The 21223-nt window shown below is 41.5% G+C and overlaps 1 protein-coding gene across 3 annotated transcripts in view; it reads right to left on the minus strand.

Annotated features, from left to right (window-relative positions):
* The window catches only part of PARD3 (par-3 family cell polarity regulator), a 551152-nt gene that overhangs the window by 260284 nt on the left and 269645 nt on the right, over positions 1–21223 (minus strand). For all 3 annotated transcript variants that reach the window (XM_082192160.1, XM_082192159.1, XM_082192158.1), the window contains exon 6: positions 2370–2461. In XM_082192160.1, coding sequence (XP_082048286.1) covers positions 2370–2461 — 92 coding nt within the window. The remainder of the gene's footprint in view (positions 1–2369; positions 2462–21223) is intronic.

The raw sequence follows: 21223 nt of genomic DNA on the forward strand, positions 1-21223 counted from the left end.
GAACTACCTGCCAGTAGAGATCCAGCACGCGTCATTCCTACCTTCATTTAGATGTTCCCCAAACCCTATGTTATTTAGACTGGCCTTTGCAATGATAAATTATTTTTTACTAACAAGTATTCATTTATGTTTTTACTAATGTTTTTACTGACATTCTTAATGTCCTTAATGTAAATTTTGTAGGCTATACACGACATTCATGTATTTTTTTAGAGTGAAGTCTACAAATATTTCCATAATCAAAATATAACATAGGGATGCGTGGTGGTGGTGTTTTTAAAATGCTTTCACTTTCCTTCCCAATTTTTCAGATTAATTTCAATATTTCCTTTTGAAACATTGATTTTCAATATATGCTTGTATGCCTCATTTGTCCTACATGTGCAATTGTGAAATGTCATTTTAAGTTGTGGAACTCCCCACAGAGGTGTGTCTGGTACCTTCATTATACAGCTTTTGGCAAATGCTGAAGATACAGCTCTTTACCCTGGCTTTTGACACTTGAGATGTATATCTTTAGGATCCACCTTGTTTCTGTAATTTTGTTATTTAAAGCTCTTTTCAATATTGTGTAATTTTTGTAACCCACCCTTGGGCTCTGGAGTGAAGGATGGGTAATAAATTGTAATAGCAGCAGCAGCAGCAGCAGCAGCAGCTGTGGCTATATGCATTTTTTTTGGGCTACACTAGTTTTCTGAAATATGGTGAAATCCTGATGTCATGTTTCAACAACTCATTGATTATATGCTATCATATTAGTCATTTAGACCCATGAGACCTGAGTTTCAAAAGCTATTGTCAGCCATGAAGGCAGCTTATTCAGAAAGGGGTGTCAAATTAGCAAAGGATTCCCCACCCAACAAAACAGGGTCTACTGACTAAATGAGAACAGCTCTCTGGTTATACCGTTCATGTAGGAATTGTATTTAAACCGGATACTGGGGGAAAGGCAAACATGTTAATTACTTTGATTTTCTATGAAATTGTCTTTATAATTCATATTTTATTTGTAACAGAGTTGTTCTAAGAGAGTAGCAATACTATATTCCATTAAATAGAACAATTAACAAATGTAAAAAAAAATCTATACCCAATATCACATTCTGGATGATCTAAGAGTCCAAGAGTATTTATGCATGTTTCACTTGAATAACAGCCCCATCACTTCCCAAGCAGCTTATGAGATGTCAGAGTAAGAGGAAATTTAGGGGGTGAGGGTCAGCTGTTCTAAAGACACACATTTTACTGGGATAAGACAGGCAGCTGCCTTATGCAGAGTCCACCATGGATCCATCAATACAGTCTACAGGAACTGATAGAAGCTCTACACGGTTTCAGACAGGAGTCTTTCCCACCCTGAACTAGGGAATGAACATGGGAGTTTTCTGCATTTTATAGTGCAACTTCATGAGTACCTGGCAATTTAAGTGGAAGCAACACAGCAGGGAAAAATTCAAGAGAACAGCCAAATTGATTTTTCATTACTTGTTGAGTGATTGCTCTCTCTCTCTCTTTTTCTGCGTAGCTTGAATAAGCCAATATTCTCTTGCCATGGTAAAAATGGGCACATCCAAAGATAATGATGTATATCTTTTAACAGATTCTTCCCACATAAAAATTGGTTATCTTAATAAAGACTCCAGATCTACCTTACACATAACTCTTAGTGAAGGCAACAATACAACTTTTTTCACAAAATGGCTTTTCTTTTTGGCCAATGCTCCCTGATTAAAAAAAAAAATTCAATGTGCTTAGTGATGCTCTAAATCTACCCGGGGCTTTTATGCTTAGAGGTCTTGTGCTAATAAATATATAAATAAATAAATAAATACAAGCAACTCCCCGTTTGTGCCCTCTCCCAGGTCAAAAACAACTTGCACGTTAGCAGTCACATAACAACTGAATGGATGCAAAATGGCCGCCACCTGTACTGGGATCTTATAAATTCAGGCCTTTATTAAATGTTGTGAAAGTATTTATTAAATGTTGTTACTCTCCCCCAGCCCCAAAGATCCTGGGAACTGTAATTTGTTAAGGGTTCTAAGGAGACTCCCTATTCCTCTCCCAGAACTACAATCCCCAGAGTGGTTTAAAAACCAATCCATTTTCCCAGAGAACTCTGGGAATTGCAGTTCTTTGAGGAGAATGGGGGGGGGGGTCTCCTAACAACCCTCACCACCCTTAACAAATTACAGTTCCCAGAATTCTTTTGGGGAACCTATGACTGTTAAAAAGTGGTATGATACTGTTTAAAATGTATAGAGTGGATTTGAACAACAATATAATTTAAGTATAGCAGCTTAAGTGTTGCTACTGTATGTATATCTTTGGTGTTATAATTAAACATGCAATTCTATTAATAAACTTACTCTAAAGAATAGTTGCCAGCATTCTCCAGGCCAGCATCTGCATGCCCGACTGGTTCAACTCTGCTATTTTCCTCTTCTGTTCCATCTTCATCCTGGTCAGAACAAAAGTGACAGTACCACATAAGCATTTGAATTACCTTTGGATATCAAAATTTATTCCAGAATTGCTTCCTCATCCCATCCCACAAGAAATATCAAAATTAATTTGATATAACTATTTGTATTCAGCAGTAATGAAGAAAGGTTTATAGTCAAGTATGTAATATTAGAAATTGCTCCACAAAGTGCTATTCTTAATATAAACGAAAGTTTATTTAAAAAGTCAAATGAATAAATTTGATAAATGAAGCAACACAGTGAGCTTTAATCTTAATTTACAATAAGTGACACTTATCATTTCATTATTAATTATATTTATTAGATGCTCTTTTCATAAGAATAATTCAGTGACATACAATTTTTTTAAAGAGTGTAAAAACAAGAACAACCTAAAATAACACACACACAAACACACACACATTGCATGTTCTGCACATAGTGAAGAAAGCACACAACTCTGAGATTTCCCCCCATGCCCCATTCAGGTGTAGACCCGTCACACTGATAAAATACAGAAATATCAGAAACAAAGGAGATGGTTTTAAATGCTCATGATTGTGCTAGGCAAATAGGGCATTTCTGGATAATGGCCAGAATTTTTGTAGATTACTTCAGCAGTCATTTGTAATAAACAGTTTTGAGGACTGATATGTTCAAGGTGTTAAAACATATAGAAAGGGAGTATGGGGCAGCTTATACAGTCAGTGACCATTTCGTGTAGTGGTTCCATTCCTGGCCACAAACACGTTGGCAGAGCATGTATACGTGTGCCCTGCACCTTTCCGTTCTGCCCCCATTCCACCCTTTGAGTGACATGATTAGTGCATTAATCAGTTGTTGCCTATATACTGATTGCAAACATTCTGGTTTTCCTATGGTGGGGTGATGAAAGTGTGGCCCTTTCAGATGTTGCTGGACCACAACTCCCATCATCCCTGAGCATTGTTCATATTGCCTGGGGCTGGTGGAAGTCCAACAACATCTGAAGGTTCAAAGGTTCCCCACACAGGCCTAGACTCTCGTTCCCTTGCTCATAAACATGGAAGGAAACACTGAAACTATCACAAACAGGAGACTCATTGAAGACCTATATTTGCGGCCTGTATTTTTAAGTCCCTCACCATGCCCCCAATACAAATGCCCATGCTTCAGGCTCCTTGAAGAAATCCTACAGAATTTGCTGCTTGCTGAATAACTACTCTGCAGAACACAATGCAATAGAAGTCCAACTCTCTTGATGAAGTTTGTTTAAGTGGTTTGGAAACTACCAATTTAACAGTTACCACAAAGGCACATCTTCCATAGCCAACACACTGTGGCTGTTGTGCCCCGACATAAATACCAATTTATGTTGGGGCACAACATTAAACTCTGGAGCCACAGGAAGATGGAGGAAGAGCAATTAAGCAATTTCCAGAACTGTTTTTGGATTCTAAAACAACTTTAAAGGGTATTAAGTTGGTTTAAAGGTAAAGGTAAAGGTACCCCTGCCCGAACGGGCCAGTCTTGACAGACTCTGGGGTTTGTGCGCCCATCTCACTCAAGAGGCCGGGGGCCAGCGCTGTCCAGAGACACTTCCGGGTCACGTGGCCAGCGTGACAAAGCTGCATCTGGCGAGCCAGCGCAGCACACGGAACGCCGTTTACCTTCCCGCTGGTAAGCGGTACCTATTTATCTACTTGCCCCCGGGGGTGCTTTCGAACTGCTAGGTTGGCAGGCGCTGGGACCGAGCAGCGGGAGCGCACCCCGCCGCGGGGATTCGAACTGCCGACCTTTCGATCGGCAAGCCCTAGGCGCTGAGGCTTTAACCCACAGCGCCACCCGCGTCCCTATTAAGTTGGTTTACCTAAATGGAAATTTAAACTGTTGCTACATATACATACTCCATTTTAATCCTAAAACCATGCATGCAGTAGCTACAAGTTCATCCATTTATGGGACTTTTCATTAGAAGAGGAGGAGCCACAGCATTGTTAGCTCTGCAACTTTCACAGACATTTGTGTTTATTTCATTCCTCCCATGTACACACAGACACAAAAAACTATTGTAATGTAGCCAGCAGATTTCAGAGCGCAGATTTTAGATTCTACACACTGAGGCATCAATCAGCAAAATAATAAGTGGTGGGTGAAGGGTTATGAGTTCAGCGCAGAGAGAGTCAGACAATATATTAAATTATTGAAGAGATATTAAAGCAAGGCAGAGGCAGCTGGTAATGTCCAATTGACATTTCCTCTGAGAGTCTGCAAAAATAAGGAGCTGGATGCACCAAGCTTTCTCTCTGAGTTGTAGATGCTTTGTGCACACGCTGGATGGAAGCTCGCTGCGTGAGACGAAGCTCCTTGAAGATTGATGATCCTGTGTTTTGAGAGGCTCTAATATGCACTTCTTAGTCATCTATCTCTCTTAAGCACCAGGCAAGTAATACATTTCAAAGGTTAACCAGCATCTTGAACTTGCTTAAGACTGCATTAGGAACATAAACACAAACTCCAAATAAGATGTGGGTGTTATTTATTTATTTTAAAAGGTGTTCAAATATATAAAGAGTTGAATCTTCCAGCAACATGTTAGCAATCATAAGTGATTTCAGATGTATTGATTTTAGCGTGTGTGAGTTAAAATTTGCTCCACGGAGCATAACTGAAAACATAAATATTTAAGGATACTAGACAAAACCTCACCAGTGCAGGCTATATACTCTCTTCCCTATGAATACAAAGGAGATGGCAGCGATCCAAAGATACCTGCTTATCTATGGGAAAGCAGAGTTTTCCCTTCAAACAGCACATCCCTCACATCTCATGGAAAACTACTCTGGAGTGGCTTCTCACCTTCAGTGGCGGATATTTAAGGGTGCTGCTGGAATGACTTGAGACACTAAAATGTGTATTTATTTATTACATCTATACTCCACCTTTCTTCCAAAGAGCTTCAAGCAACAGACATGGTTCTCCCCCTCCCAAATTTATAATCACAAGAACCCTGTGATGTGGGGTCAGGCTAACTGACAGAGAATGGCCCGTGGTCATGAAGTGAGCTTCTCAGCTGGGTGAGGATATAAACCCTACTTTAGCACTGCAACCACTGCACAACCACTGGTTATCCTGTGGAGAGATGATATTAAAATCATGGGATTAGAGAAGTCATGTGCAGTGCTCACGGGAGCAAAAAAGTCGGGCAGCAGTATTCCACGCTAGTTGCAGTTTCATGAGGATACGCCCATGCAGAGTCCACTGCAATAGTTCAACAAGGTGTTACGAAGGCTTCCCCCACTGTGGCCAAGCTACCATTGTCCAGGAACAGACATAACTGAAACTTTAAGAAAAGCACTGAAGGCCACTAAGGACACCTTTGCCTCCAGTGATAGTGATGGATCTAGGAGTAACCCCAGGCTATAGACTTGTTCCTTCAGGGAGAGTACAAACCCATCAAAAACAGGCAAGATTCCAATTTCCTGAACCTGAGAACTACCCACCCATGAGGCTTCTGTTTTACCAGGATTCAGCTGGAGATTGCATGGAATCCCAAAATGAGAGTAAGATAGAGAGAGAGAACATTTGACAGAGGTCCATTTTTCTCACGGCATCTAGATCTAGACTAGCAGATCTATGAACAATTGATGAAGAGTCCAGGAAACCTGGCCCCTGTTTCTGCACTTTCTCAATCCTGCAAATATTCACAAGGAAGATTTGTAAAGGGCCCTCCATTTTAACAGGTCTTCTGGGAAGTGCCTTGATTTTAATGTTGTAGCTATGCACAGCACATTATGTTGTTCCCTACTGCAGTTAATGTAGTTTGTTTTTAAATTAATTAACAGGGTTTTATTTTTATCTACATTGATTTTCTTTCCCTTTGCTGTTTCAGCACCATTCTAACCTATATTAATAAAGCTGGATAAAAAATTTAAAAAAAAAATAACACACACTTATTTAAGAGGATGTACAAAATATATTTGGACATTTGAAAAATGTCCTGTCTTCCAGGAAGCCATAAGTTGGAGCTAGTGATGATGGTGTTTGGAGACCTGTTTTCCCTGAAGTTTTAAAACTCTAAGGAAACAGGATAGTGTTTGGAAGTTGAGTCTGGTAATCCTGTGAGGCTTAAAATTTGTCTCTCAATTATGATCCTTAAGAGTAAAAGAAGCTTGTAAACTTCACTAGAGCATTGGTATCATGATGCTATAATCAACAGATGTGTCTTTTTAAAAAAATCACAAAAAACTTTAATATTGCCGTAATCAGCTACTCTTTTATTTCCCATGTAACATAGACTTTCTTTTACATAGAACCAAACGTAGAGTAATTTGGACACCTGCATAGGGAAGTAACTTAGAATTCTCATTTGCTAAAAAAAGCATCTAGCTTCGAAAGTATCTGCAATTATTGCCATGAGTTTCTTCTTAAATTAAAAACCCCACCTGTTACTGAGGTAAAATTAGAAAATGCTATACTTTATTTAGGGGTTTGAGAAAGTTCCAGAATCAATGATACAGCAATTTTAAGCAACACATTTGGTACAATTATAGTTTTCATTAAAGTATGTACAAATCTACATTTTCATAGGCGCATGTACTGAATTACATATTATTAGGAACTACTGTACCAACTTTTTTGCAAGGATGCAGAATTTTCAATATAATTTCAGAGTCATATGTTAATAGCATAGTAGGCTAAAAAAAAACCTGGTTCTTGTATTTCACCTCTCTTCCCCATTGGCTAAGCAATGATTGATTCTATTAAATATCCATGAACAGTCCAACACTGAGATTTACTTGATTCAATTCATATCATACCTTCCCAAAGGCAAATTATAATCTTGAGCCCTAGACATTTTGCTGCCTAAAATGAATGATAACTCCACATACAGAAGTCAGACAGATAAGCCACTGGATCCCTCTGCCATTTGGATCACAACTTCCACAACTTCAGAGAGCAGCTGACTAGTTTAGGGAATGCAGAGCAGCTTGCACGGCTCACGCAACAATCCCTTTTCCCCAACAGCTTGCTGCCATTGACTGTGCTCACTTTGCTCACTGCCCATCCAATCAAATTCTGCAATGCAGCAGTCGTCGTGCCAGTGTGTCATGTAAGCAGAGCAACTCATGCAATGTGCATGATGCCTGCTGTAGTGCATGGCCTATGCTGGCTTTGTTGTCCCTCTGCCTGCTCACTCAGTCACGGGCTTCTGCTGTAGTGCTGTCTCTGGCATACTGACAGAATGTGAGCAAGACAGAAAGGCCAGCGACAACCAAGCATCTCCGCTATCTCATTCTACCTAATGCTAGGGTCAGTCCAGGGAATAACCTGAAAGAGGGCATGGCTGGCTGGCTAGCTCCATTAAGAGAAAGACTCTACACAGCAATGTTTTGTTGGAGGTCTCATTCCCATTTATTATATATGAATACATGCTTCCTAGGGACAGTCGCTTGGTGGGAAAGTGAATTACAACTGTGAAGTTGTCGATTTTGATTGGTATTGTGTCCCTTATGTTACTAATCAATTTTATGTTGCTAATTAATTTCATGAAACAATGCATTCAGGGAAAATAGGATTTTTTTTCAAAAGGAAAATGTACCAGCAGAAAATGTTCCAAGCAGGGACCACAAGTAAGTTTGCTGTCCACAATTTGTTTATTTTGTGCAGGGGTTTCACTGTCTACAACTACCTCACCCAGTCCTACCTCACACTCATGCCCTTTTCCTAGCATTTTACCTGGAAAGGCACTGTTCTCTCCAACACCACAAATAAAAGTGTGAAATGAGACGCCGAGTGAAATAACAAATACAAGAATACTCAGAGCCCAGAGAATTATATCAGGATCATTCATTCAGGTGAGGGGGGGGGTGTCTTGCTGTTTAGATATGCAACACCACACAGTGGAAGAGGTCTCAAGTGAAACAAGCTCTTACATGTAGTTCAAACTTAGCAGAGGGAAGGTGAGCCTGAGTGAGCTACATGATGGCTAAGGTTGCATTCCTCATTGAAATTCTGCCAAACAGCAGATACCACAGTATGAAAGACGGGGCTGCTGCCTTTCAGCCCAAGAGGCAGCTACTGCGTTAATCTTAGCAGGGAGAAAAGCTAACAGAGGCAAGGAATAGCTTTCTCTGATAATAACCTGTATAAACATTGAGGCCTTTAATCTTAGAGTGCTGTTTGCATATTGAGGTCCCCAAGCCACCCCAATAAAACACAATTCACATGGAATTTTCGTTTAAGGTTTTTGGCATAATTTTGGCCACAACTTTATTAAAATACAAAAAATGTGAGTGGTTGCTTAGGCATTGGTTGCCACTATCTGTCCCTGCCCGGGGACAGACTGACTTTCGCACGCCTGCGAAAGTCAGAAAGGGAAAACATTTTGGGGAGAAAGATGGAGCTGGGTACCATGCCCTCACCTCTCCCCAAATGCTCCCAGGGGCTCTTGCATGGCCCTAGCCCCTTGACAGGGGTGCGGACAAAAGGATGACAAGACCCTGGATTCCTTTAACGGAATTCCCTTGCAGCAGCAGCACTGGAGGGGCAGGCACAGCCAATCCATGCCCTCCACCAACCAATTCATAAACCGATGCCTAACCGCAACCTTACGAGTTGTGACAATTTGCTATGCAATTAGCCAAATGGACAAAATGCCTTCCAGGCCCCTGCCCCAAAAGCAGATGACCCCATGACAGGCATAGCAAGATCAACAAGAACAACCCTAAATATAGGGAGGGTGGGCGGGTGATCCGATGCACGCAGCGAAAAGAGGAAGCTCAACGCTGCGCACAGGGAATATAAAACTTCTTGGCTATCAATCATAAAATGGTAACATTAAATTCTCCCCAATGACAAAGAGGAGCCCAATCGCAATGGTGGCCAACTACAGTTACCTGCCCAGCAACAGTGGGATGTCTTGTTAGACCCCACCGCAACATGTACTCTCCATGAAGGAGAACACGCTTTGCCTTGGAAGACAATACTTCATGCTTTTTTTAAAAAAAAAAAATATTCAATAATGTTTGCAATAATAATAAAAGTGTGCCACCATTATCAGAGACATGAGAGATGATACAACTGTCCTTAATGGTGTGTGGGTTCCCACACTGGTCCACTCTGGTCCACTCATTCCCACTCTGGTCAGGAAACCCCACTGTTCAACCCATAATGCTAGAGACTGAAGTGGTACTTAGACAAAAGGAAGTTGGGTGAGAAAATGGCCCAGGAGTTTGGGAAACTAAGAGACAGCAGACAAGGACTAAAGGGTAGGCAATCGAGAGAAGGATCTGAGGAGCTAAAAGAACCTTAAACAAAACCAGAAAAGAAACAGATAGCTGAGAAAAGGAGACAATGAGAGCTCACATGTTGGGGCTGGGAGCCCCACCCAGCAGGGTCTAGTGACTCTTTGGGAAAAGATTCACAATTGTCGCACTTTTTATGTCAGTTTTCATACTTTCTCATAAAAATGGCAAAATTACTTAAGGCCATGCTAATAAACAAGTCATTGGAAGGGAAGAATTCTAAGTTCTTTCAGCAAAGGTATGCTCCCCAACCCATAATAAAATTCATTCACAGGGGAATGCTTAACATTTCCCACATTAATTTATTCTCCTCTGCAAATGCCCTTCTAGGTTAACTTACTTCAGTTCCTTGACGCTGCCTGGTTAAAAAAAGGAGGGCGAAGACAGCCTAGGTATGAAAGGTGTTTGCAGAGGAGAAGCAGTGAGCAATGTTAGGGTTAAACACAACCCCACCTTTGACTTCTGATTGTCCTTCCATGCAAATGCCTTCCTCTCTCCACAAAAGTGTCATGGTGCAAGAGGGGATGAATAGTGTTCAGAAGTCTGTTTGACAAATCGCTACAAAGTCGTACATTTTATTATACATTATAAATTATACATTAGATTATTGCAGATGCAATAATACAACAAAGAATATCTTATTCCACATAGTTATGTGTATCTTAATAATTATTTACTCTTGGTAACTTCATACACAAAATGTTAGAATCAAAAACGTAGGAAATATTTCTTTTTTAATACAATCTGGCTTGGTAGATCTCCATACATAAGACACCTGCTTTCTGCCTTAACTGGCAAACACACTCGCTTAACTGGCTTTCATGTTGCCTACACTTTGTCATTAAATGCACATATCTCCTAAGAGAAGCAATTTTTAAACATACAGAGGGAACCAGTAGCACAGCTAACTGCCATCCCTTTTCCCAATACAGCATTACACAAACTATCCCTTGTGGCTAGGCTCATATTTCTATGCCCGTCTTGAAATACTTTACACACTTGCTACTCTTCAGAGCTGGTAGAGAGTTGGTTCATGTGTAATAGGCCAGGAACCATGATGTTTGTTCGGATGTACAACCCTACCTTCATAAATGCTACCCTTAGCCTATTGCATTTCTTATGAGAAGCCACAGAACTGAAAATATGGCCAAGCTATCTGTAATAGCTTATGCACTCCAGTGTAGTGGTTAGATTGCTGGACTGTAACCTGGGAAGACCAAGGGTCAAATCTTCACTCTGCCACCAAGCTCACTGGGTGACCTTAATTAAGCCTAACCTACCCCACAGAGATGTTGTGACAATAAAATGGGAGGGAGAGACCTATGTACGCCATCTTATGCTCCTTGGAGGAAAAGTGAGATATAAAATTTGTAGTAATAGTAATAAGTAGTAAACAACAATAATTGTTCTACTGATGAGATGGTTTCCCATTGTATTATCAATCCCTCCAATAGTGAATAGGCACCAACTCCTAAGATGAATCTCTACACATATATTCACAGAGAACTTCATGCAAAGCTATAATCACAAAGCTTATGCAAGATGGAATGGAAATAGGATACTGTTCCACACTTCTTATGAACAAAGCAAACAAGAAAAATACATGTTTTTAATCAGAGCAGAGCAGAGCTTTATTTAAGAAAAAGAAAACAAAAGGCGGGGAAGCACTTTCCTTTCAACATACAGGAGAAAGCCCCACAAATACAAGATCTGGAATACATATGTGAAGGCTTGGGTGTATTCCAAATAACAAGAGACAGTTGGCTTATTGGCTTGGCATTAGACCTTGCAGAAGGAACACACCAAACGTGAATTATCTACAATATTTTTACCAAGTGCTATTGTGTAGTGAAACTCACATAATGAGCTCCACGGGACTGCTCTTCAGATCTTGCAAAATAAAGCTAACTTCAAGCCAGCCACAGTCAGCGACTCTCAAGGCTCTGTATATAAAACAAGTTCTGCATCAGGAAATACAAATCTTGTGCTCAAAAATAATTAGGTACAGCAGGGTCATTCAGAGAGGGAAATGCAGGGAAGAGAGGACTGAGAAGCAAACAGGAAGGCATGTTAACCACAAGTCAGGGTGCCTTGGAGGGCAAAGAAATGCCACTTTTTTCCAAGGGGGGGGTGGAAACGCTCACACACCATGTGCATCAGCTCCATGTTGCTTTTCTATCATCTATATTTCATACTGGTTCTACTCAGTGCTTGATTATTTTTGGAAGGGATTTTAAAGAGAGAACCTTCTGCATGCAAAACAGATGATCTGTCACTGAGCTGCAGTCCAGCACTGAGGAATTCAACAGTGCTTCCTAACTACCGTATTTTTCGCTCTATAGGATACACCCGACTATAGGACGCACCTTGTTTTAGAGGGGGAGAACAAGAAAAAAAAATCTCCCCCTCTCTGCTCAGCACCCCTTCAGCGAAGCGTCAGGAGAAACGGAGCCCCTTCCATTTCTCCTCCCGCTTGGCTGAAGGGGCGCTGCTCAACTCTCCCTCTCTGCTGAAGCCAGGAGAGTCTTGCTCTCCCGGCTTCAACAAAAGTAACCCGAATCCTCCAGAGCACAGCGGGACCTCCCGCTGTGTTCTGGAGGCTTCAGGCGGCTATCCCTGAAGCCTTCAGAGTGCAGCGCGAGTTCCTGCTCCGCTCCGGAGGCTTCAGGTTCCTTTTGCTGAAGCTGGGAGAGCAAGACTCTCCAGGCTTCGGCAAAAGCAACGCGAAGCCTCCGGAGCATGAAGGGAGCGCTCCCTCTGCGCTTCGGAGGCTTCGCGTTGCTATCGCTGAAGCCAAGGAGCCTGCATTTGCTCCATAGGACGGACACACACATTCCCCCTTAATTTTTGGAGGGGGGAAAGTGCGTCCTATAAAGCAAAAAATACAGTACCTTCAGTTCCATAGTGAGCTCCACCCTACCAGTTTAAAAAAACTGAAGTCAGAAGACCTTGAAGATGTTCTACAGCTGTAATGTTCTCTGCAGACTAAACCCAGACTATTTCCTGCTGCTTCTTTAAAATAATTGGGATGTATATACCAAGTATTCAGTTTAAAAATACCTTTTTTTTCAAATTCAGTGTGCTTAAGGGATGATTTATCCTAAAAAAAAAATATTCCTAAAATAAACACCATCTTCCTTCTTCCAGGCACCTGATAGAACTCATGGTTTGCAGAAAATATTGATCAATTTGTAGATTACACACACTGCTTGTTATTCTTTTGAGACAAAACTAAGGGAGGGGGGGAGTAATCATCATTACAGCTTACTTACAGATGAATCCACAGCTGTAAAACAATCATTTAAAAGTGTGGGTTTACATGCCTTATCAACAAAATAGATTTCACAGTCCCAAAAGTGACACCTACTGGTCAGGGGAGAAAGGAAAGCCATATGAAAAGCAATTGATGAGGATTGCTTTGATGTACTAATTAATGCAAGCACTGTAGCATTTTCAATACCATTAACTACATACAAAATGCTTTCTAAGAATATGATCAATTCAGAAATTATAGAAGATACCATTTTATTATTTCATGCACATATTTTATGCCAGTGCAGCACAGTATAAATAACTAATTTTATTTATAAATATATATTTAAAGAAATGCTATATTTACATAATTTCCTAAACAGAAACTGCAAGGCTGGTTTTGTTGGAATTGTGTTTAATTTTCTTTTAAGCTTTGAGGGGTTTTTATTTTGTCTTGTTGTATTTTGTTATATTGATTTGTTGATTTTAAATTGTACTTCTCTGTTGGTATAGATACTATTTACCCACACTTTTGTGCAACATTCTGGAATCTTCTGATGCAAAGAATTTAATTTAAACCAAAAATAAAATTGAATATATAAATAAAATAAGTAGCTTGCCTCTCTAGATTTTTTCTTTTGAGTACAAACATTGTGCATGTTAAACTGGAATATGCAAAGCAAACACACTTCTAAGCACATCTCTCTCTCTCTCTCTCTCTCACACACACACACACACACACACACACACACACACACACACTGCCTAAAAAGAGAATGAAACCTTCCAGCAGTGGCCTCAGGTCACTTTGTCCTGAAATAACAGCTTATATAGCACATTCCTGGTGTACACATTTGTATACCAACATCTGGAAATTATTAAAATTAATGTGTGCAAAATAATTGTTGGAGGGTCAATAAATTAAGTTTTGCTATTACCATGGGACAAATGGTTAAATATATATGGGGGCAGTATCTAGTTACACTGCAGTTTATCATTCATTTACGCCCCATGTATGTCGCTAAAGTACTAAATTCTCCTGAGATGTTATATTTTCCAAGTTTCCTCCTCAGCAGTGACAGAGGAAAAAGGAGTCAAAATGGCTTTTTGCTCTGCTTCTTCGAACAGTTTAGATCTCAAGCCCATACTCTCCACCACTGAAACTAGGCCTGAGCTTTGGTCAGCTTCTGGCTCTAGAAATATATATATTGAATGATAAAAAACAACAACATAAGAGTCTCCTTACCAGTTGAACTACCATTCTACTTTAGCACTACTCCACATCTGAAAATAATAATAATTTTGAAAATAATAATCTACAAAAGAGGTCCTGACCCTCTGCTATGTTCATACTATATACAATGCAGCACTTGGGACTGTATAAAATTTACAGCCCATTTCGCATCATGGAAGCCACTGCAGAACAATTTCCCCACAGCAGAGTCACAGCACCCCATCCTAAAGCCCTCATTGAGCCTCCTGAAAACCGGGCAATACTGCCATAAGAAGAGGGAAGGTAAATACAGTGGTACCTCGGGTTAAGAACTTAATTCGTTCTGGAGATCTGTTCTTAACCTGAAACTGTTCTTAACCTGAGGTACCACTTTAGCTAATGGGGCCTCCCGCTGCAGCTGCACTGCCACCGCGCGATTTCTGCTCTCATCCTGAAGCAAAGTTCTTAACCCGAGGTACTATTTCTGGGTTACTGGAGTCTGTAACCTGAAGCGTCTGTAACCCAAGGTACCACTATAGTGTGATTTCTACAACTTGCAAGTAATGTGTGAACAGGCTCTTTTGAGGGTCCTATCCATCTGTTTCTTGCTTGTTTAAGCAGCTACTGCTATTCCAAGATTAGAAGACAGTACCATGTCAATGGGACACGGGTGGTGCTGTGGGTTAAACTACAGAGCCTAGGACTTGCCAATCAGAAGGTCGGCGGTTCGAATCCCCGCGACTGGGTGAGCTCCCATTGCTCGGTCCCTGCTCCTGCCAACCTAGCAGTTCGAAAGCACGTCAAAGTGCAAGTAGATAAATAGGTACCGCTCCAGAGGGACGGTAAACGGTGTTTCCGTGCACTGCTCTGGTTCACCAGAAGCGGCTTAGTCATGCTGGCCACATGACCCGGAAGCTGTACGCCGGCTCCCTCGGCCAATAAAGCGAGATGAGCGCCGCAACCCCAGAGTCGGTCAATAGGTACACTGCTATGAAGTGGAATCTTGTCAGAAGTTGCTTGATAGGTGCAGGAGAGTTGCTGCGGCTTACCAGAACAGAGGGGCAGGGCACTGGGGAGGTTGGGATGGTATGGGTGCCCCAAATTGGCTCTGCTGATGAATGGCCACCAGAGCCAACCCAGGATGCTTTGTTGCTTCTCTGTGCCCGGTTGCCTCCTCTGCCACCACCCATCGGCACCAGGTGTGGCAGCTGCAGCTGGATCTGCAGCCTGATGTGACTGCCTCACCTCACCACATGAGCCTTGATAGACACAGCTCCCCCTTCCAGTAAGTGACAGTAAGACTGCTGCTAGGAAGCCAGCATTGTGGCTCCACCCACAGCTGCTTCGGAATCTAGGCACACCGTTCTCCTTTTGCGAATGCCACACTTCCTATTCACTGCAAGTGAACACAATGCAAAAGCGTGCAGAAAACGGATGAGGCGTCCAAGAAACAAGTAGGAAAGCATGCTCTGAGGTGTATGGCATTATTGAATCTATATAGAAGAGGAAAGTAAGCCATGGAGACAAGGAGTCAGTTGGCAGCCCTGAATTCACACAACTGAGGTACATTCTCAGTGAAATACTCTGAAAAAAGTAGGTCAAGATAAACACATCCATTAGCCCTTCTATAAATAGAACACTTTTGAGTTCACCTGCTTGCACTAATGTAGAACCTATCTATGTATGTATGTATCTATCATTCTAGCCCAACGGCTATTCAGTAAAAACAAACAAAAGCATTTATTTAAGTGAGTGATTAAAAAAAATAAAAGGCAAAACCAAGCCACACTGAACATATGGCACTGGGACACAAAAATTATCCCTACAGAGAGGGAAACTAAACTCAAAGAAATCACCTGTATAAGTCTGAAGTACTGAGACAGATGCATAATAGATGGCTTCTATGACCTTTCTAGGCACACAGAGACAACACAAGAGAAGAAATTATACAGAAACCGATGCTCATTTATGGATATAAAGCAGAAAGCATGCAATTCACCTTGCTTCCTCAAAGAACAAAGTTAAATTACCCCAATTCATTCATGGCCTATTATTTGTAAATACAAAATATGTTAGGATTTTGAAAGTGAAATGCACCCCTAGTGCAATTTTCAATTGGTTTCATACACTGGCTTTCATTCTTATTTTTTTATTTATAAAGCGAAGCATTCCTTTGTTCCTTAACTTGAAAACCTCTGTCATAGTGCAACGGTTCTCTTCTTCTTAACTTCAGGAAAACATGTTTCATTCTGTTCCCCTGTGTAAACCTAGACGTAAGCTAGAAGTCTTTGTGTTCTGTTTTCTGTCGCTTGAAAATGACCTTACTTAAATGGCCTTTCCGTATTTTTCAAAAATCACTTCTCATTTTTTAAATCCCTGCAATAGAGTCATTGGTGATGTCATTAGGAAATTAATAGCATTTCTAATTAAAACATAATTAAACAGAAAATAAATATGTTTTAATAATGTCAGGATTCTGGTATCCTGGACAGGTCAAAACCCTGGTAGGTCTGCCATAATTCTAAATTTCCTGCAACTCTGCAATTTTAAAAAGGGCAAAGTGGCAAGATAAAAATAACACTCACGATTTTAAAAACCATTTTCCCTTCCTGTGTCACTAACACTCTGCTCTATTATTAAAACTGAAAGAATCTTTAAAATCCAATTTAGTTTTCATTTCCACTCATTTTGCTAAGTTAATCGCATCTCAGTCTGCTCAGTGCAGAATGGAAAAACCCGTCTTCTGTTCTATACTCTCACTCCCAGTTGTCGCACGCTAACAGACCTTCGCAGGTGAAGGCTTTAATTATCTCTGGAATGTAAAGCAAGAGAGAAACATTACAACATTTAAATCCTTGCAAACCTGGCAGCTGCCATCCTACCCAACACCACACCAGGATATGAATCCAGGAACTCCAAGGCCAAACACATAAATCTTACACCTTGAAATAATGAGCTAGCCTTCAGGGTTTATACCTCCCGTCCCCATACGCTGCCCTAGCGAAGAAGCCTACAGCTGCTGGTTGTATAATTTAGCTTTTTCTTTCCCCCACTGAATCAAAGGCACATTTACAAAATTACAATACATTCCTCACTATCAATCTCTGAGATCTAGAGCACAGTGCAGGCATTTCTTTCCACTTGGGCATATGGGCTTGGGAGACCATATTTCTGACTGGGAGCAGTGCTGCCATTGAAACAGAAAATTGGTAGAGCTGTGTGGCACACTCAGGAGCGCTTGGCAAACTTGGGTTAGTGTGAGCACCCAGTATCCTTGGGCAGCTGCTGGGGCCTAGAACTCTGGAAGGGACCACTCCTTCCTTGCCCCCCTTCCTCCTCAGTGTTTTCCCTGGCCCAGTGCTCTAAGCTACACAAGCAACGGAGTCAAGCTGCCACTTTTGTTCCCCCCAATCCCCAAACATAGGGTTGCGCCAGGGCATTGTGATAAATTAAAACTGTACCCTCCTCCACCATCATTTGGCACTGCTTAAGAATGCTGTTCTCTGACACTACTTCCCGGTTAAGACCACCACAGGTCACCAACAGAGAAATCCAAGAATGTACTTTGCTCAGAGCCGCCTCAAACCTGAAGCTAGCACATGCACAGAGCAATGATTCTGGTCAGCCACTGTGAGAACAGGATGCTGGACTAGATAGGCCATTGGCCTGATCCAGCATGATTGTCTTAGATCAGGGTCGGCAAGGCTTACCAGGAATGGGCCGGAACACTCCCACAGAGATCCTCCATGGGCCGGACCAGCGCAGCGTGATGCCGGAAATCGTGTCTGCGCATGTCTGCAGTGCCGGAAATCGCTTCTGCACATGCCCAGATGCTGAAAATCGTGCCTGCGCAAAGTGATTTTCAGCGTCTGTGCATGTGCAGAAGTGATTTTCAGAGTCACGAAAGAGAGTCCCGGTGCTGCACTGCGCCGTTTTAACACAGCGTGCGGGGACTCACCAAGCGGGCGGCTCAGTTCGGGGGTGGCTCATGGGCCAGTTAAGCAACCCTCATGGGCCACTTCTGGCCCATGGGCCCTAGGCTGACAACCTCTGTCTTGATTCTTGGCCATTCTCTGTTCACATCATCTCTTAACGTATAACAGATACACCACTGGAGTTCTGAGTTTAGTGTTCTGAGACGCTGCAGCCTTGCTGCCTTTCCCAAATCACCACCCCTCTTTCAAACTATTTCAGGTTACCCTTGTTACTGGGATCAAAATTGCCCTGTGCATGCGTTTGCTTCAGGTTTGCGGTGAAGTTCACCATCTTTGGGAAGTCTGACCTAGGTGGTCCTATTGACAACATGGCATCGGCATATAACCATCTTAGTTGCCAATCACAGAGCTGCTTAGCACACACAAAATATTCACAGCAATACTACAAATCAAGCATTCAGCTCCAATATGACAAAATTGACACAATTATGTATATAAACAGAACTATCTACTCCCTTTTGTCTGTGCAAAGGAGTCTTGGTGGCAGATATGCATCTTTAAACTCAGAGTGTTAACTCCACAGGACGCCTGCATTAGATCCTTCACAGGTCATTCAGTGAATCAATTTCTGACAAACAACTTCTTGAAATCTCACTAAAGACTTCCACTATTTATTTTTTTGCTCTGATTGCTAGGCACAGCACCCTAATGGGAGTTGAAGACAGTCTGCATCTTTGCAGTTTTACCTGTGGGTTTTAATTGCCACATGTAAACGCTCACTAAGTTAACATGCTCAGGTTAACTTATAGCCATCTACTGAAGGGAATCACAAATCAACCGTAGTCTAAGGCTCCAATAGATGATAATGCTGGACAGGCAATGACTTTCCTGGTAACAAATTAATGGATCATTTTCATTTTAAGATTATCAAAGGACAACTGAAATTCCCGTGGCTAAAATGCAATGCCCAAGTTCACAGAAAAATTGCATTAGGATAGGGGACAGCAACATGGGCATAGCCGGGGGGGCAGGTGCCCCCCTAAATCAAGTAAATATGCCCATGGACAGCAACCTGGTGCCCATGGAGGCCATGATGTCATCCAGTGGTGCCTTGGGTACATGCCCTGGACATTATGCTTTCATTTTTAAATAGAGGTAAGTCTCTCACAACTTTCTTTCTAGGAGGGCTAGAGTGTGCCCTCTTAAGATGTACCCTCTAAACAATTTCTGTGGAATGATAAAGTGATAAAGCGGGATAGCAAATCCAATGAGAGTGGTCAATACTTTTCTAGTACTGGATAATGTTCCCTGTTGTTATTAGACAGAAACAGCATCAATGTGTAAGAGTGAGTGAGGTCTCCATAATTTCAACCAGCAGAACATAGCTGACTTCCCATGATAACCAAACATCAAATCTTGGTTTAGCTCTTTCTTTCCAGCCTAACAACAATTTATTCTATAGTTTACAGCATGTGGTTTGCTTGGGAAAGCTAAACCTGAGCCTGTGTAAGCCAAACGTGGGCAGCACAGGAATAGAGCAGCGGGGGAAACATTTCCACTAAGTCATAGTTTAGCTTAGTATAACATGCAAAATCTGGCCTAAACCATAATACACCTTTGTGTTAAGTATTATTTGCTCAGTAAGAATGTCTAGATATAGCAATGGAGCAATGACATTAATAGCAACGCCAAAGTCCCACTGCATGCAAATGGACTTGCTCCCAGGTACGTATTTATTTGTGACTTTAGAGCAGCAGCATAATGAAAGTATAGATATGTGAAAAGTTAGTTGGAGGAGAGGGGAGCAAATGTTATGCTAATGTTACCAAACAATCCAGAATAAAAATGTAAGAAGCAAGCATACACTCCCATGCTAAGAAAATGCAATGTATAGAGAGTACAGAAAAGAAATTCTAGACGGTCAATAGAAACAGGTCGAGTGGGACCTTTTTCTTTGCTTAATAGATCCCATATCACACCACTAAATCAGCTCAATTTCAAATCCAGTATGTTTTAAGAAATACAAACCCAAAGTCCCCTGGGCATGTGCAACTACTTGTTCTGTTCTTTGGGACCCAGTCCTTGTCGGTCCAACAATTATTGTACATTATGGAAATATGTTAAAAATTGCTCCTAGCCACAATGGCTATGTTCCACCTCCAGTGTTAGAGTGTCGGTCCAGTGTCGGTCCAACAATTACAGTGGTACCTCGGGTTAAGTACTTAATTCGTTCCGGAGGTCCATTCTTAACCTGAAACTGTTCTTAACCTGAAGCACCACTTTAGCTAATGGGGCCTCCTGCTGCTGCTGCCGTGCCGCCGGAGCACGATTTCTGTTCTCATCCTGAAGCAAAGTTCTTAACCTGAAGCAGTATTTCTGGGTTAGCAGAGTGTGTAACCTGAAGCGTATGTAACCTGAAGCATATGTAACCCGAGGTACCACTGTATTGTACATTATGGAAATATGTTTCCTGGGTTCCTGAATATTCAGGAACCTCCAGGGAAGGAAGAGGATAAGGATAAAAATTGCTCCTAGCCATAATGGCTGTGTTCCTCCTCCAGTATTAGAGGCAGTATGCCTCTGAATACCAGTCACTGGGAATCACGGGGACGGGGAGGGGGGGGTGGAGAAAGAGCTCAGATCCCGCTTGCAGGCTTCCTTTAGGGATCTGGTTAGCCATGTAACGCTGGACTAAATGGACCTTTTGTCTGATTCAGTGCTCTCGTTATATTCTAGATGATGTTCTTTGCTTTTCCATAACACTAACACCTTGTACCATAACATAACAAAAATCCTTTAGTACATATGCCAGCATTTCTTTGTCCTAGTGGATTCTACACTTTATTGAATTCTTGCCTTTCTTCCCTGCTCCAAGAAAAACCTTGAAAACTCACGTAGCTTAAAATACTACAATAATATAAAATGCAATGCAACAAAGATCTATAAAATTGATTAAAAGCAGCCCTGCCTCCTGTCCAGCTTCCACATAGGTATGTCGAGGGCAATAAAAACTCACACCCACTTCTAAGTAGTTTAGACCAATGGAGTGTTTTAAAAGCCTTGTTAGAGGAA

This window comes from Podarcis vaucheri, assembly GCF_965113315.1.
Source record: "Podarcis vaucheri genome assembly, chromosome: 12".
Taxonomy (NCBI): Eukaryota; Metazoa; Chordata; class Lepidosauria; order Squamata; family Lacertidae; genus Podarcis; species Podarcis vaucheri.